Here is a 17,678-nt window from a genome sequence, read left to right on the forward strand (position 1 = left end):
ACAACAGAGCCCTCGGCCAGTATTGGTGTCTGGGCTGAGAATGTGGCCCAAAAAGCCTAGTGAGAAGAAATAGATAAATACATCCCCTTCAGAAGGAAATCCCAGGTACAGCGGGGGGGTTGTCAGCAGCGCTGTGTGCCTACAGCTTGGCTGCAGACCTGAGAAAGGAAGCAGACTTATTTAGCACCAATTTTATATACACAGACTGCAGGGATTTGCCCCAGAGTCCTGCTTCTTAATTAGCTCTGAAAATCCATCTGATCTGATGAGCTGGCACAGGCAGCCCATCCTCCTGCCTTCGGCTGCTCACAGCAGTCTCTGGGTCCCGCTGGGCTCAGTGTTAGCAGCAGTGTTCTTTCTCAAGTATTGAGCCATCGTGGGAGCCCAGAATTTCACATGGGGCCCTTTGTTAAATTATTGAAAATACTTTTGTGATGAGAGCAGCTGGTTGTAAGGTGCCAGTCCTCAGTATTCTTCAAAACTCAGAATCCCACTTAAGTTTTATCCCAAACTGTGTGTTCAGCTTTTCTATCATGGGAATTCTTCCTTACAACTTATGGCGCAGACTCAATTGCTGTTCTGGGTTTATCAATAAACAGATCAGATATGCCATCTATCACGTTTCAGATACACCCTACCATTGTTCAAATTTTGCTTGCAGGAGCTGCCAGAAAAATGGAACAATATAAAGAAGCAGGCGATAGCTGTGAAGCAGCATGTGGCTCCTCTGCAGGCGAACGAAATGGCAGCTCTGCGCAGGAGCTGTGCAGCCTTTGATGCTGAGCAGCACAGGTTCAGAGAGAGGTTTCGGAAAGAAGCACCGTTCAGGTAAAGGCAAACTGCAGCATCACATGAGCCCTAAGGAACAGAGCTTGATGAGGTCATCTCTGAGTGTCTGTAGCCTTTGCATGCACTTCCTACCTGCTCACAATGTTGTATCTCAACACCTGGGGTGTTGTGTTGTTGGGAGCACTGTCCAGAGCTAGCAAGACATTGAGCCTGGGTGCTGAGTGCATAGTACTGCTTAAAAGCGGTGTCAGCACTGGCATGGGGAAGCACCATCAGTGCATACTACAGATGTTTAATTTCTGCTCTGTCTCTTGGAGGCACCATTTGTTTAATGTTTTCTTCAGAAGTTGTTACACTACGTTTCTTTCTAGGTTTGATGCTGAAAAGCCTTATCAGCTGCTGGATGCAAAGAACATTGAGATTAAGCAAATGGAGTCAGCCATGACCTCGATTTATGAATCAGCTGCTCTGTTTGAAGTCATGGTGCCAGATTATAAACAACTGAAGCAGTGCAGAAAGGAGATGTGTCTTCTCAAAGAGCTCTGGGATGTGATCTCAGTTGTGAACAGCAGCCTCGAGGACTGGCAGACCACCAAATGGGTGGATATTAATGTGGAAAACATGGATCTCGAGTGCAAAAAGTTTGCAAGAGAGATTCGAAATTTGGATAAAGAGATGAGGGCATGGGGTGCTTTCACAGGGCTGGACAGCAGAGTGAAGAACATGCTGACGGCCCTGAAAGCTGTGGCAGAACTTCAAAATCCTGCTATTAGAGAAAGACATTGGGGTCAACTGATGCAGGTGACGGGTGTGAAGTTTGTGATGGACTCTGACACCACGCTGGCTGATCTTCTGAAGCTCTGCCTGCATAACTACGAGGATGAGGTTCGTGGAATTGTGGACAAAGCAGTGAGAGAAATGAGCATGGAGAAGGTCCTGAAGGAATTAAAACTGACCTGGAGCAACATGGAGTTTCAGTACGAGCCTCACCCACGGACAAACATCCCGTTGCTGAAGTCGGACGAAGAACTCATTGAAACTCTGGAAGACAACCAGGTGCAGCTGCAGAACTTAATGACATCCAAATGCATTGCTTTTTTCTTGGAGGAAGTATCTGCGTGGCAGAGGAAACTGTCCACTGTGGACTCTGTCATTTCTCTCTGGTTTGAAGTGCAGCGTACGTGGTGTCACCTGGAGAGCATATTCATAGGCTCAGAAGATATACGGACGCAGCTTCCAGACGTAAGAAAGCCCAAGTTTTCTCTTTCTGTTGGGAAAGGGTTGAAGAAGATCCTCCATGATCTGAAATGGGATTGTCTATAATGCCATGTTCCCCAGAGTGGGACTTCTCTCCAGCTGCCTCTCTTTTGGCAGAGACTCTGGTAGTGATGCAGTAGTTTCCCTCGCCCTGCCCAGGGATGGTTTTGTATTGTCGATTATGCCTGAGCTGAGAAGCTAGTTTCCACTGTAATGGAGCAAATACAGAGGTACTGGAGACTGAGTGCAAGGCTGCTAGTCTCATTCAGTGCTGCAGGTGGGTTCCCTGGTTATTTGGAGGATCGAGGACCAAGGTAATAATGGAAATGCTGCAAGACCTCCAAACAGACCTGAGCAAAGCAGCTCTGGCAGCATCTGCTTCCATGTCTTCAGTGCTGCTGCAGAGTGAGAAGCAGATGTTCACTTGCTTCAGCAGCTGGAGCACACTTGTCATTGGTGACCTCGGGGTGCCTGTAGCAGCCCACCTTCCAACCTTGCACCAAGTTCTATTCATTACTTTGAAAATGCTCCAATCTGGTTCTTGGCCCCTCTGGACCGCTTGCATCTATGCTGAGGGATCTTCCTTTGCATGGGCTGGAGTTGGCAATGTCCCCACTGTCCCCATCCACACATGGTGTCAGGTCCTGTGTGCGGAGCCAGGGTCTGTCACCTAAGGTGGGTGTGCACAGCCCAGTGTTGTCCTGGTGATGCACCACACTGGTGCTGTCCCCTTGTCCTGCTCTGTATGGACTGCTAACTCCCACAGCTTTTCTCACTGCGCAGTATAGACAGGTCCTAAGGACCAGAGCCATGAAGGCTGTACCATGTGCCAGCATGCTGTTAATATCTGGCAGCTCTTTGATGGCATGTGTGAAATCGCTTTGTGCTGTGGTCTGCATCCTGCTGGGCAGCTGTCTGCATCTCAGTACCCACCTGGCAGGTGGCACAGACCAGAAACTCAGTGTTTCTGGAGGATAAACCTCCTCAGGATGCACCCAGGGCTGGGGAGCACTGTGCCAGCAGGGCATGGGATGTACTGGAGCATCCTTGTGCCTTGTGAGGAGGGCTCAGCCCTGGGGCAGGGCTGCCAGCACTGAGTGCAGGGTAGCATGGAGATGCTGCCAGGAGAGCTTTGAGTGCTTTTGTGGCCTGACTCGGGAAGAAGGGGAGGAGTGGGAATATCCTGAACATAGCTTTATTTATTCTTCACTGTTCTAAAAATTGAGGATCCTCAGTAGGCACAGAGCATATCTGTCAGTGTCTCCCTCTGCTGCCACAGGGGGTTTTCATGCCCCACTTGAAGCAGGGAGAGGCTCTGCTTGCAGGAGACACGTCCCCATTTTGGAGCACTGATGCTCTGATGCTGTACCAGGAAGGGAAGAGTGCATGGAGTCAGTGTCCTTTCCCCTGTGTGGAAATATCTGCTGCTGCTGTGGCCAGAGAGGTTTGTTACACCACCTGAACAAAGGAGAATAGGTATGAGGAGACATTCAAAGAGCAATTCAACCCCATGAAAGTGGTGGATCCTAGGCACTGACTTCTGCATGGGTCACTTTATCCATGGCTTCTCTGGGAGCAGTCAGAAGCTGAGTGCCTGTTTTGGGCATTTGGGTGGAAGTGCCCTTCTGATATGGTGGAGGTGTTCCTTTCTGCTCTTGGCATGAGGCTCTCAGTGGGGAATCTCTCCCCTCAACACAAATATGGTGCCTGAAGGATGGGGCCTTCCATCACAGAATTAGTGCTTTACCATGAATATGTTCTCTGTTGCTTTTTAGGACTCCAAACGCTTTGAAGGCATTGATGTTGATTTTAAGGAACTGGCCTATGGAGCTCGGGAAACCCCAAACGTAGTTGAAGCCACCAATAAACCAGGCCTTTCCCAACAACTGGAGAACATTCAGAGTAGGTAGGTGGAACTTTGGTCCCTGGATTTTGGCAGAGGCTGGGCTCAGCTGTAATAAGTTAGCTTAACCTGTGCTCTGAGGAGTTCTTTTTAAGACTGCAGGCTTGTTTGCATTCACAAGTAGCAGCACGTCTGATCTTTCTTGAGTCCTTTTATTTGTGATCCATCACCTTGAAGCCCCCAAAGTGGAGCCTGGCTTTCTGTATGTGCAAATTCTCATCCTGCCTATCGATTTGCACATGTACAAAAGTAGGCATTCAGCAGGTTTGAGGAGCACGTGGCCTTACTGCCATCCTAAATACAACGTCTTAAAGGTCTGTTTAGCAGTCCAGGCAGGAATATCTGCAGCAGAGCTGAGCCCATGTTCTTTAATTTACAATATTATCTCTGCACATATACCCTTGGCATATGGAAGATCTAGGCTGCCTGGGAAGAACCTTACTGTCCTGAGATGGATGCACTTCTCACTTAATGTATGAGTTTGTCTGCCTGGAGCATACTGAAAGCTGAATACGATAGCTTTTTTCAGTAATAACTATCCTCTTAAAATAAGGTGGTTTTTTAAATATACATATTAGGTAAAGCCAGTGTTGCTCACAGAGGACTAGCTGCATGTTATTTATGAAGTTTGTAAGCTCAGCAGCAGTTTAGCGTGTAAACACTGAAAGATTTATTTTAGATTGGAGCAAACAAATTTCCCTTCAGGCTTCACAAACACAAAGAGCTGACTAGGTTTGAATAAGACTTTAAAATACAGCTTGTTAAAATAAAAGCAGTTACAGAAACTTTCATCCCAGTGTGAAATCACCTGTGAAAATTATGAACTTTTTTAAAGCAGCAAGTCAGACTGCAAATGCTTTCTAGCTTCTTCCACTTCTGTTTTTGCTTTTTTATGAGGCTCCTAGGCTGTTTGGCCCTTGGGGATACAGGGAGACCTGTGAGTTACTACATGCCATGCTGCCCTATTCAGTGAAGGCTGTAAAGGACCACGCCGTAGGCTCAGCTCATGCCTGACATTTTCCTATGGCAAGGAGGAATCTGCCCAGCTGCAGCATGGAACATGAGGGGATATTCTTCTGTCCTGGGTGTTCATTCGCTTTGTTTCTCCAGGCTGTCGCTGTGTGAGAAGGCTTTGGCTGAATATTTGGACAGGAAGAGGTTGGCCTTTCCCAGATTTTACTTCATTTCTTCTGCAGATTTATTGGATATTCTTTCCAATGGCACCAACCCACAGCTGGTAAGCATTGCTCTGTGTCACCTTTGCATTTCCAGCTGTCAGTGATATCACAGCATGTCCTGGGACTCTCTGGTAGCTTATCCTTTCTTTGAGTGCTTTTTCTAACCCACCTTACTTGGTTAAATAATAATTCCTACACAAGCCAACTTCATCTGTCATCTCTGAAAGTCGGTGCACACAGTTGTCAGATGTAACCCTGGTGAGGTTTGCAGATGGTTCTGAAAACATTTCTCAAAGCAGAGTTTGTCTGCGTGTTGATGGTGCCAAACCACTGGTGGTGAGTGAGCTGTGGGGAGGGAAATATCATTCTTGAAGATTCAGCTAGAACTTGTTCCTGACCCGGGATCCCCAGGCTCAGGTGCCTCCTGCTGTTGGAAGAGCTGCAGACAGAGCATTTGGATGTGAAAGGAGATGTCCCTTTTGAGACAGAGGAGTCATTTGTTATTCAGCCACTTCTTTCCAGAACCATAGCTCTTGGTGTGCCCTTGTGCCAAACTGAAAGAGGCAAGACAGCTGGTGACCAGACAGTGGCCATGGCCAAGGCAGGCAGATAGATCTCCTGGTTCTCTCCATCCCTGCACATCTCAGCATGCAGGCTGGGTGTCCAACCTTCTGGCCCAGGTCCTGGGCTTTCTAACCAAGGATGTTTTCTCTGTTCAGTCTGAGTTTTGGAATGCTAAGTGTGGGGAAGTCCCTTGAAATACACAATTCCCCCTGTTTACTTGTAGTGGGGGAAATTCTAGTTTCCTATTTTAGGAAATGACCTCCATGTATGCTTTCCTGCACTCCCCAGATGAGCATGAACTCTTCCACCAAATTCTGCCCACTGAGAGAAAGGAAGTTTCATAAGGAGCAAAGCAGTGCTAAGGTTGTTCAGTGGTATGGGAGCATGTCAGGAAATGGGGCAATTATGGGCTGCACAGTGCTGTGTTCTGGCTGGCAATGCTTGAGGGACATCATTTGTTCCAAGCTTGGCTTATCAAACTGATAGAATTTTGCAGCAAATGGGGAGTTGTTGGATAAGGAATAAACTCTTTGTTCCAGCTTTCAGTAGTGGATAACCTCACCTTCAAGCTTTCCATCTAATTAGGAATGTGGATGCATGCGTGGAGCAGGTCTGTACGTGCATTTGACAGTGTTGTTATTTATTGCTAACCTTTACCACTGCTTGTACCTGCCTCTGCTGCTGGCTGATTTCAGCCCTCGGAGCATTACAAATGCCCAGTTGACTGATGCATAAAATAGAGAGGAAAAAATAAGGTTGGAAAGAGAAGATACTGTGTCAAAATGCTCTGTGGAGTATGAAGGAATTCTGCGTGTTTTCTGTTAGTTGAATCTATTTGTGAAAGCAAAGTAAATGTCAAGTAGGATCATATGTTAATATACTCTCTGGTTTTCCACTGTATTTTCAAAATCTGATCATCCCTAAAGGAGGATTAAATGCACAGTGCTGTTATCCTCCTGAGCTGGGTATTGAACTTGGGTGGATTCAGGTGTGCCCAGGGCTCCTGTGGCAAAACTATAGCAATGGTTGTTGGAAGCCTTGTGAGCAGGCCAAGGTGTGGGATGTGGAGATGAGTGAGCAGAAACTTCTAGATGTAAGAAAAACTTTCTGTGGTTTTACTTAATGTTTGAAAGGAGAGATTTTAATCTGGGCAGATGCAGAGTGCCAGTTTCTTCTTGAAAGTGTTCAGCATCTTCCAAAGTCTGGCCCTATTTGGGCATGCATAAGGTGGCTACTGAGGAATGTCAGCTGCAGCTTGTGAGAGCAGGCGTGGTTGTCCTTTGTGAGTCAGGTTTAAACAGACAAGTCTGTTGTCTTTCTCTGAAAGCATCAGCACGCCATGCATCTCAGGCTTTCTCAGCCTCATCGCTTAGGAGGCTGCCTCCGACCATCTGCCCATCCCTGGCTGTCTTTGAGAGAGGCAGCTCTGCTCTGGGACTGCTTTGGAAGCCGACCCTTGGGGGAACATCAGTCCTGGGAGACAGCTGCCTCTGGTGGTGGCAGTGATCTGGTGCACGACTGAATGGAAGTGATCTGGAAAGAAGATCTGGTGACCTGCTTGGCTTCCATCGGGAAAGTGCTGATGTTGAGAGCCTGCAGCAGAAAATCTGACACCTCCACATTGGCTTTTCAGTCTCATACAGCTGTGAACAAGGCAGGAGTTGATCGCTTTCATTCTAGAAGAGCTCTTTTGGTCAGTGTGGTTTTGTAGAAGGGCTGGGCTGCTAAGCTGTTTAGCATGGATCTTCATCAGAAATAAAGGTCTCATGATGGAGGAGATCTCCTGACTTCATTGGCCCAGAATTGTCTTCTAATAGGGAGAAAGCAGGGAGATTAAAATAAATTAAATAAAACTCCCCAGCGTGCTGTGAATAGGATGAAGCAGAGCAGTGGCTGGAGACCTTTCATCTTTACATGGTAGGGAAAGTGGGCCTAGGAGGTGATGTAATGTTTGAATGTTTGCTTTCTGTGCTGTTACGTAATGTAGGAGATTTCTCAATGGAAAAATATGGTTTATTAAGGCATGTCTGCTTTGTGAATTGAATAGAAATAGCTGGAAGTATTGGAAGGGACAGCAGCAAGCTTGTGATCCTGGCCATACATGAAAAGCTGTGGTCGCACTGAGACATTCAAGAGCTTCCTTATGAACATGACTGTTGCTGTGAGTTGTGTATGGTGATGGCTGCTCTCCTTGCCCTGTCTCAATCACTTTATACAATTCCGCCTGCAGGTGCAACGTCATCTTTCCAAACTCTTTGACAACCTGGCCAAGATGAGATTCCAGCTGGACTCTGAGCAAAAGCCAACCAAGATTGGCCTGGGGATGTACAGCAAGGAGGAGGAGTACGTCAGCTTCAGTGAGCCGTGTGACTGCAGTGGGCAGGTGAGAGGGAGGACCTCATCCATCAGAATGGTCTGGGGGGCTGCTCTCCCACACCATATTTGGGCTTCTGTAGAACTCCACTACTCTCCCTTAATGAGAGAAAGGTTGGAAGAGGTGCTTGTGTGGTTTAGCAGCTCCATACTTAGTAGCCCTTGGTCCCACTGTGGTTACATGCTCACGGAATTGATGCATTGGCATTGCAGTCCACAGAGGGAACAAAGGGCCTTTTATCGGCTAATTGGGGTTTCATTTATTCATTTATTTATTTAAGATATTTTGAATGTTAGTCTTACATCTTGTTAAGAATATCCTCGTAAGGGAGGCGCTGTGCATTGGAAATAGAATAAGCCCTTCCATGCTACCTCTGCATGGGCATCTTTTGGAAGACAAGGGGTTTTTTCCTGTTTTCTCATCTTCGTTCGTTCATAGGATGAATTACTGAGCTACTGCTCAGCTAGTCTGTCCCCACAGCTGTACCTTTCTGTATCAACTCTTACAAGAAGCTGAAGTATGTATCAGCCACCAAACTGCATGGTGATGGGGCATGCTGCATTTGTGCTCTCCTCTCAGTGAGGATTTTGTGGAATACGAATTTCAGGAGGAATCTTGTTCCCAAGTTTGGCAGCACTTCTTGCCTGCTGCTGGCAGATTGCACCTGAGTCCTATCTCTGATCCTTCTTGTGGCCTGGAGGAGGAACATACTGCTCCAAATTACTCATCCATGGAGTTTGTTTTGGTTTCTCCCATAGCTTGAGTTCAAGAAAGATCTTGCCTGTTGATGTCTACCTATGCAAGTTGTCCAGTACCAGAATCATCTAAATCCACTGAGTCTGAAAGAGGCTGAGGCTTGTTTAGAGAGTTGAGATTCTTGTGCCATTCTGTATCTTCGCTTAAGCCAAAAGTGCTTAGGAAGAGCAGATGTGTTACTGTGATTTAATCTCTCCAGGTTGAGGTCTGGCTGAATCACGTACTGAACAGCATGAGGGCTACAGTCAGAGATGAGATGACAGAAGCTGTAACGGCATATGAGGAGAAGCCAAGGGAACAGTGGCTCTTTGACTACCCTGCTCAGGTATCTGCTGTTGTTCATTCATCTCTGCTTGGTCTGGTGCATGAAGAGGCAGCTCTTGGCCTTTTTCAGTCCTGCTCTTTCCTTCTTACAGTAACAGCATCTCGCTGACTGAGAGCCTTCTGCTATGCTGTCCAGTAGCGATGGGGGATGAGTTGTCCTTTATCCTACCATTCTTCTAACAGAATCTCCAGGATGAGCCCTATGGTCTGGTTGGGGCTGCAGGGAAAATATTCTCTTGGTTGGTTTACAGTGCTCATGGGCTTGGACAGTGCTGTGTCAAAGACAGGTTTGTCTGCCCAGAGAAGGAGAGAGATGAAGATGGATGGTGAGGGCTAATGAGAGGAAAGAGCCCTTCATGTGCACTTCTGACAGCTTCAAGGTCTCCAACTCTGCCTCCATTGCTGTGTCTGGCACATGAAAAATGCTCACTTAGTAATAAGTAGTTGTTAAATAGGTCTCTATTACTGACATGTTTTTAAATGAACATTGCTGAGCAGGTCCCCGTTGTCCTGTGTGCTGTGACTGCTGTATCAAAAAACATTTAATTTCATGTCACGGATTCTTTATCTTTGATCTCTCATGGATCACATGCTCTCTAAGTTCTGCTGTTTTCCCTGGTACTGAGCCAGCTCCTTTCCCTAGGTGGCTCTGTCCTGCACACAGATTTGGTGGACGACTGAGGTTGGGATTGCCTTCGCCAGGCTGGAAGAAGGCTATGAGAACGCCATGAAGGAATACCACAAGAAGCAAGTGACCCAGCTGAACACCCTCGTCACCATGCTAATTGGGCAGCTCTCCAAGGGTGACAGGCAGAAAATCATGACAATATGCACCATTGATGTGCATGCTCGGGATGTGGTGGCAAAGATGATAGCACAGAAGGTTTGTGTTTGCAGCTCAGCAAAGTCCTGGGCTGGGCATTGGAGGAGGGATTAAACGAGGGAGAGTCAGCCACATGCCATTCAGCTTGCTGCCTTGGAGGGAGAAACAAGACTGATTTTTACCTCTGCAGAGTTTACTGTGAGGAGCATGGTGTCATGCTGAGCAATGAAAGCTGGGGTAGAGAAGGAAGAAGGAGAGGACATTGGAAGTGATGACATTTTCCTGTCCCTGGGAAGCAGTGTGTTAATTCCTTAATTTGTTTTACCTGCACATGTAGCTTCAGCTTAGCTGCTGAACTGTCATAATGTGAACCCATGAGTTCCCACGCCTTCACCTTTCCAGTTCTCCCCCATCCCTCCTGCGGAGTGGCTGCGCGGTGCTGAGCTGCTGTGAGTTCAGCACAGCACTCTGACAGTGCATGTGGGTGCATTGCAGGTGGACAATGCACAGGCTTTTGTTTGGCTGTCGCAGCTCCGACACAGGTGGTCAGATGAGGAGCGGCACTGCTTCGCCAACATCTGTGATGCCCAGTTCCTCTACTCCTATGAGTATCTTGGCAATACCCCTCGGCTTGTGATCACTCCACTGACAGACAGGTAGGTCCCCGGGAGCCACCATCACAGCTGGGCTGTGCCGTGCAGTCAGACACAGCTGCCAGACATGGATGGGTTTGGTTTTGACAGTCACATCCCCCTTGTTCTTTCTCCGTGTCTCAGCATTCTTGTGGCAGAGCTCTGTCTCTAACCCAGCGGTGGTACGCACTGGGGTATCTGTGCCTCAGATCCCAGGCTGGGGTTTAGCTCACAGATTAATATGTTCGCCTGTGTGTTTGCCTTTGCATGGGTTGTCCACAGTCCCATGCAGTTGATAATTTTAGAAAACTTTCATCCTGTCTTGAAGTAGACACCTACTATGTGGTTCAGTTGTCTCTATGAGGATGCTTGGAGGGACTTGAGATGCTCTGCAGTGTCCCAGCTGGCTTCCGACTGCCAGTTCAGAAACATTCAAGTCTTCTGTGGACCCTGTGTTGCATCTTCACTCTCTACTTGGCATCTCAGGTGGCTCAACCATGTTAGTCAGCTGAGCCAAGACCCCATGTATTATCATTACAGAATCACAGAATGGCCAGGGTTGGAGGGGACCTCATGGATCATGAATCTCCAACCCCCTGCCACACGCAGGGCCACCAACCTCCCCATTTAATACCAGACCAGGCAGCTCAGAGCCCCGTCCAACCTGGCCTTGAACACCTCTAGGAATAGGGCATCCACAGCCTCTCTGGGCAGCTGTTCAGCACTTCACCACTCTCATAGTAAAGAACTTCCCCCTGACATCCAACCAAAATCTTCCCTTCTTTAACTTAAAACCATTTCCCATGTCCTGCAGTTATCTACCCTTTCCAAGAGTTGATTCCCCTCCTGTTTTAGGCTCCCTTTAGGTCATCATGTTTTGTTAACCATATTGACTACAACTCCATGGTTTCTACAGGGAGGTGTGTGGGCATCTAGCATATGTCTGTCATCAGCATGAGAGAGGAGCTTTGGGGCAGCACTGAGTAGGATGATTCCTAGGCCACCTAAGCAAGTTTCTGGCAGTGGTGGGCAATGGGACGCTTTCAGTTGGAGGGTACTGGGTGGCAAGAGGAAGGTCTCTCAGAAAAGCCAGCCTTTTCCCACGTTACCTGGGATGTTCTCAGTATCAGTAGGCAGTATGGGCTTTCAAATGAAGCCTAAATCTGAAGGCCCATCAGCAGACCCTGGTGGAACAGCACACAACCAGGTAGAGGTGGTAACTGATGCAGAGGATATTTAGCTTCCACATGCACTGTGCTCAGCTACTGCTTTGCAGAACGAAGGCTCACCAGAGCGCGTTGCTTCAGTCCCTTTGCTCTGCGTCCCAACAGTGACCTATTGGACCAGGTCTCAGTCTCTTCTCGTTTTCCCTTTTTCTTTTGCCGTGCAAGATGTTACATCACCCTGACCCAGTCACTGCATCTGACCATGAGCGGAGCACCTGCGGGCCCTGCAGGCACTGGCAAGACGGAAACTACGAAAGATTTGGGGCGGGCCCTGGGCATCATGGTGTACGTGTTTAACTGCTCTGAGCAGATGGACTACAAGGTACTGCAGTGCTGCACCTCACTGCCTGCTGAAACCTCAGCTGGTCCCTCTGGGATCACTGCTATCCACCACCTCGCTCTGCTCCTTTCTACTGTACTCCATGCCATCCTCTTCCCTTTTCTAAGACTCGCATGTGGCTCTTTGAGAAGCAGAGAGCCAAATCCCTCTCTCTGCCTCATGACACCTTTCCTTCTGGAATTAGTTTTTCATGTGAAATGCTTGAAAAATCTGTGTTAATGCTTCAGCCCTGTTTGTTTCTCCCCACCGTGCTCATGGGCTGATGGCAGGGCTGCCACCTGCCCTGCTTTTTTCAGGGTTCTCTGCCAAATAAAGGCGAAGCCTGCTGAACCTTCCATCACTGCAGAAGGTTGAATCATCAGGTTGAGCTTTGCTCCCTGCCACTCTGGCACGGTGCAATGATTTGGTAGCCTTAGATCATATTTTATTCAGCGTATGGGCTCTCCCAGGAAGCGGAGCCATAAGTAATTCAGCACAGGTGACCTTTAAATCAAACGAGTGCACAGATAGATCAAGAAAGTGCAATTAGCAAATCAAGTGGCAAACTGTGTGGAGCTATAAATATTATAATTGAGTTGTGCCTGCTGTTTCCATGCACTCTTCTAAATACCCACAATAGACTGTGAGTTGCTAAAAAATAAACAGACTGGGAATGAAAATAAGCATCCTTTTTTTTTTTTCGTTTTCTTTTTGGGTTTGATTCCGTTCTTAACGTCACTGTTGTAATTTTGTCGTTCTGTTTTATTTTTATTTCTTTCAGTCTTGTGGGAATATTTACAAAGGCCTTTCCCAGACGGGAGCCTGGGGCTGTTTTGATGAGTTTAACAGGATCTCAGTCGAGGTCCTTTCTGTGGTGGCTGTGCAGGTAAGCGGAGAAGCACTCATAAATACACACAGACAGGGTAGAGTTGTGCTGCACTCATAGAGCAGCAGTAAACGTGGGAGGTGCGTGTTGCTGCTTCCTCAGCATCGTGGCTGAGGGATGATATCCCAGGGTTATCACACGCAAATCACAGCACTGACAACGTGTGGCAGTTATGCTGCAAGTATTTCTGTCACTTCTTTTTCTTCCTGCAATTACAGCATTAGTGTGGAGGCAATACCTTTCTCCAGATCAGTGCATGCTGTGGTTCTGTGCTCCGTCCTGAGGAATACACTTCATCATTAACGTGCTGTGAGATCATTGCAGCCCATCATTTTATAGGGAAGAAGTGTATTATGGCTACTCAGTCTGCTGTGCAGGGAGGAGAGGAGGATGTCTGGGGCTGATCATGGCCTGCTGGGCTTTCTGGTGGTTATTTATTGCCTCCAGTCAGGCACAGCTTTTGTATCATGTGTGACGAATAGAAATATGTCCAAGATCTATTTTCCTAACACCTGCCTGTCACCAACCCCAAGTCATCTTTCCCTTCTTTTGGTTTTCGCGTGGAGTTAATCTCAGTATCTGTAAAGAGGGATGTTCCCAGCAGGGTGGGTGCAGTTCCTGGGAGGAAAGCCTGCAGCCCTATGGTGCAGCTTGGTGTCACTGGAACTTCTGCCCACCTGCAGCCTTGGTTGGTGTGCTTGCCTAGGATACACAGTGTGGATTCAAAGCCTAGAGAGGGCTGTTTGAGCTGTGCCTGGCTGTGTGTAACTCTTTTCCCTGTAGGATGATTTCTCATCTTTTTGTTGGTTTATCTGTAGAGACAATGAAGGTCAGGCTGGAGCAGGCTCTGAACAGCCTGATGGAGCTGTGGGTGTCCCTTTTCATTGCAATCTTTAAGGGTTTTTTCCTACTCAAACAATACTGTGATTAGTGAGTTCCATGCAGTGCACATGAGCAGCCCTGGGAGAGGGGCTGGTAATGAGAGCCCCCTCCTCATCGTGCTATGGAGCCCTGTTCTCTTGTGTTTATATGTAATCTGGCACATCCCCTCCTCTTAACGGCCAGTGGGGGAATCTGGAATTAATTTGGAATTACCTCAAGCTCAGTCACATTGGTGCCCTCTGAAAGCACCAGGGACATCCCTGAGGCAAGGTGGGATGGGGAGCCCCCAGCGTCCAACTGCCCCAAGCATTTGGGTGGTGGGTGCCCAGCTGCACTGGGGTGGATGAAGCAGTTCTGACTTAAGCAGCACTGAAAATGTTGAGCCTTGGGGAACTTCACTGTGGAAAACTGGGAAGCTGAAGGGTTCAACTTCTTCTGCACCCAAGTGTCAGTTGAATGCAGGGTGTTAGGATCCTGGTGTTTGATGGAGGTACAGAGTTCTTGATATGTTCTCTTTTGGGCTCAGTTTTGTAGGAAGAAATGCCTAGAGCCCAGAAAGTTCTGTACTCTTGTAGATGTTTCAGTCAAAGATGTTCTGAACCCCTCCATGGACTCCTCACTCTTCTCATCTCCCTCTAAGCTGTAATTGGTTCCTTACGTGACATCCCAAAGAAGCCCCAGGCGAATAGAGGCGTTTATGTACCTTTCCCTCATTTTCTCTTCCATCAGATTCTAGTTGAAAGTTGTCATTGAAAAAAAGTCTTTGAGGATCTTAAAATAAAAGGGGAAGCTGAACAAAAGAAGCCCAGATATGACTCAACTGCTAATGATTCTCTGCTCCTGGCTGGAGAGCCACGTCTGAGGAAGGCAGCACAGCTGTCATTCCATTGCTGGCTGCTATTGGGGGTGTAACCATGGCGATGTTTAATTGGCTGCCTTAGTCATGCAGCTAACGTCGATACGGTTCCTTACAGGAAAATATTCGATTAATTGCTTCTCTTTAAGATGGCAAACAGCGGTGAGGTTAGAGTGGGGAAAATAGATTTCTCCCTTGCTTAAGTTGTGTTGGTGAAGAGATGATGCGTCTTTAATAAACTCGGTTCTTTGGAACCCAAGGAATGGGAAGGACAGCGCTGCAATCAGGCAAATGTAATATTAGTAAGTGAAGGTGTCAGGGGAGGCCTTGCATCTTCTGCCTGGTGATTTTGGTTTAAATTAAGCATCTGATATCCCAGAAACTTAACAAGTGATAAGTTCTGGGGCCATTTCCTGCTCCTCACCCATTGCTCTTATGAGAAATAGTGCAACTCTCCTTTGCCTGTTTCCCAGTCTCTTCAGCTCTGTTCTCTGTTTTGTCAGACCTTAGCTGTGATGGGAAATTGATGCTGGCACACAGATATACTCCAAATGCTATATAAAGATTTATATGGTTGATTAAAAAAGTGAAACAGCAACAATAAAACCCAACCAGTGGTAAGCTCTGTCATGGGGCCAGGGGTAAGGAGTGTGGCATCGTCATCTAATGTATTTCTTTGTACTGAACACCATACCAACGTTTTGCCTTGGCTCCTAGGTGAAGAGTGTGCAGGATGCAATACGGGAGAAGAAGAAATCCTTCAGTTTTCTTGGAGAAGAGATCAGCTTGGTACCTTCAGTGGGAATTTTCATCACCATGAACCCTGGTTATGCTGGGCGAACTGAGCTACCTGAGAACTTAAAGGCTCTCTTCAGGTGAGTCCAGGCCAGGTTTTGTGGCCTGTGTAGGGCTGACAGGAGTTGTCTTTTGGGATGTCTAAGCTTGACTTTGTTTTCTTGGAGAAAATGCATTGGAGAATCACAGATTTCTGCCTTGCACAAGAAGCCAGTACCAGGAGTATAGAGGCAGGGAAAATGAGCTGTGTGCTTTGTGTTGGTGAAGTCAGTGCATGACCTGTCTCACAGGAGTAATTCTGGAAGATAGAATTGCAAATCCTCTGCCCTTTTACAGCTGCAGATCGACTCCTCGCTCTCAGCAAACACAGGCTGTTGCTGCCTTTTGGCTCATTTCTCAGTAGCTGAATATTGTAAAAAGTACAGCCCTGGTCCTTCAGCTGGATAGGGCAGGATGGAGGGGTTGGAACTTGGTGGTCCTTGGGGCCCCTTCCAACACAAGCTATTCTATGATTCTGTGATCTCCTTCTCTCTCACTTTCCTGTGGAACAGTTGTCTCAGATAGATAGCCGCAGCCTCTGTCTGCTCTGCTCTGGGACTCGTTATCCCCCTTGTTTCATTATCACACGTCTGTGAGCCTGGATGGCCGTTTTTCCTCTGGCACATTACCTGGACATGGGTTAATGGGCACACACAGGGCTCCCACCCTCAGCTCCCTTCCCCTCTGCTCCCACACCAGCACTGCCTGCAGTGGGAGGGGCCCATCCTCTTTTCAGCACCGTGCTAAGACTTTGCAGAAGGTGGGGGAGAGGCCCAAATCTGAGTCTGTCTGCAGGTTCCTGCACCAAGCCACTGGTGTTATCCTTTTCTGAGCATCACGCAGTATTCACTATTGCTGATTCAGCAGGTTCAGCATCTGCTCTCCTACCCATCAGGATAACACTATTGCCTGGAAACAAACCATTGTAGAAAGGAGATTTCAACAATGATATTTTCTTCTGAAGACTGATTTTTATTTTTTTTTTTAGTTTTATTTAAATTTTTTTTTTTTTTTTTTTTCCATCAGTGCTGACGCAAATGCTTTCAGGTGAGCTTCAACACAGCCTCCTGTTTCAGCTCAGGACAGAACTCAGATAAACTCAGGAAGAGCTGGAGAGGGAGCTTCTGTGTCTTTGGGGTGGCATAAGCTGCAGTACAGAATCATAGAATGATTTGGGTTAAAGATCATCTACAGCCTGCTGTGATCAGAACAGCTGGTAGCGTAGGCTTTTTGTTTTATTACATCCTCTGAATTCAAGCCCAAACCATACTAATACGTGGGCAGCAAACTGTGCCTGTCCCCTCTTTATAAGACCTGTAGTCAAAGGTTCTGCTCTCCTCCCTCCCATCCTCCTAGGCCATGCGCGATGGTTGTGCCGGACTTTGAGCTGATCTGTGAAATCATGCTGGTGGCTGAGGGGTTCATCGAGGCCCGTGCGTTAGCCAGGAAGTTCATTACTCTGTACCAGCTGTGCAAGGAGCTCTTGTCCAAGCAGGTGAGCCCGTTTCCATGGCTGCATGGAGCAGAGGAGCACCCTGATCCCAAAAGTTGCTCAGAACACAATGCTTTGCCACTGCAGCTCCATGACTGAAGCTTCCCAGCTGTTCTTTAGTGACTGCAATTGTGCTGGAGGCTGAAGGGGGTCTTGGGCTGTCTAAAGGCTGTGGATAAAGTAAGAACATAAGAAGTTACTTCCTGGCTTGAGAGCTCCTCTCATACCTCTTTGTGATCCTTTTCCAGCGATGCCCTTACAGCTCAGTGCTGCTTCTGAGCTGTAACATGCCAACATGCTGCACATGGTAACCTTGTAATGGAGAAACCTGGGTGTTTGGGGCTTCATAATGTACTAACACGACTTTCACTTCATTAACTTGTGCAGATCCGGGCTAGGCTGGACTTGCTTTAGCTTGTTTCATTATTTTGGTGGAACAAATTGCTTAGGTCTTGTTTAGTGCAAGTCCTATTGCTGTTCTGCTGCCAGTGTTGAGTCCCCATGGTAGTAGAAGCAGTTGAATTATTTGACTCTTTAATGCTGTCCCTGAAAAGAATCTCATCCGGGAAAGAAATCAGGTAGC

The 17,678-nt window shown here is 47.4% G+C and overlaps 1 protein-coding gene across 1 annotated transcript in view; it reads left to right on the forward strand.

Annotated features, from left to right (window-relative positions):
* DNAH9 (dynein axonemal heavy chain 9) overlaps positions 1–17,678 on the forward strand; it is a 191,448-nt gene that overhangs the window by 30,489 nt on the left and 143,281 nt on the right. Inside the window, exons 19-30 of the mRNA XM_042833278.1 lie at positions 662–828; positions 1,161–2,031; positions 3,822–3,952; positions 5,060–5,186; positions 7,922–8,074; positions 9,021–9,146; positions 9,789–10,028; positions 10,464–10,624; positions 11,992–12,148; positions 12,927–13,031; positions 15,487–15,644; positions 16,960–17,098. Of these exons, the coding sequence (XP_042689212.1) occupies positions 662–828; positions 1,161–2,031; positions 3,822–3,952; positions 5,060–5,186; positions 7,922–8,074; positions 9,021–9,146; positions 9,789–10,028; positions 10,464–10,624; positions 11,992–12,148; positions 12,927–13,031; positions 15,487–15,644; positions 16,960–17,098 (2,535 nt within the window). The remainder of the gene's footprint in view (positions 1–661; positions 829–1,160; positions 2,032–3,821; positions 3,953–5,059; positions 5,187–7,921; positions 8,075–9,020; positions 9,147–9,788; positions 10,029–10,463; positions 10,625–11,991; positions 12,149–12,926; positions 13,032–15,486; positions 15,645–16,959; positions 17,099–17,678) is intronic.

The sequence above is a fragment of the Centrocercus urophasianus genome, unplaced genomic scaffold, assembly GCF_019232065.1.
Source record: "Centrocercus urophasianus isolate 14NV4802_14NV808 unplaced genomic scaffold, USGS_Curo_1.0 seq_41, whole genome shotgun sequence".
In the NCBI taxonomy this organism is placed as follows: Eukaryota; Metazoa; Chordata; class Aves; order Galliformes; family Phasianidae; genus Centrocercus; species Centrocercus urophasianus.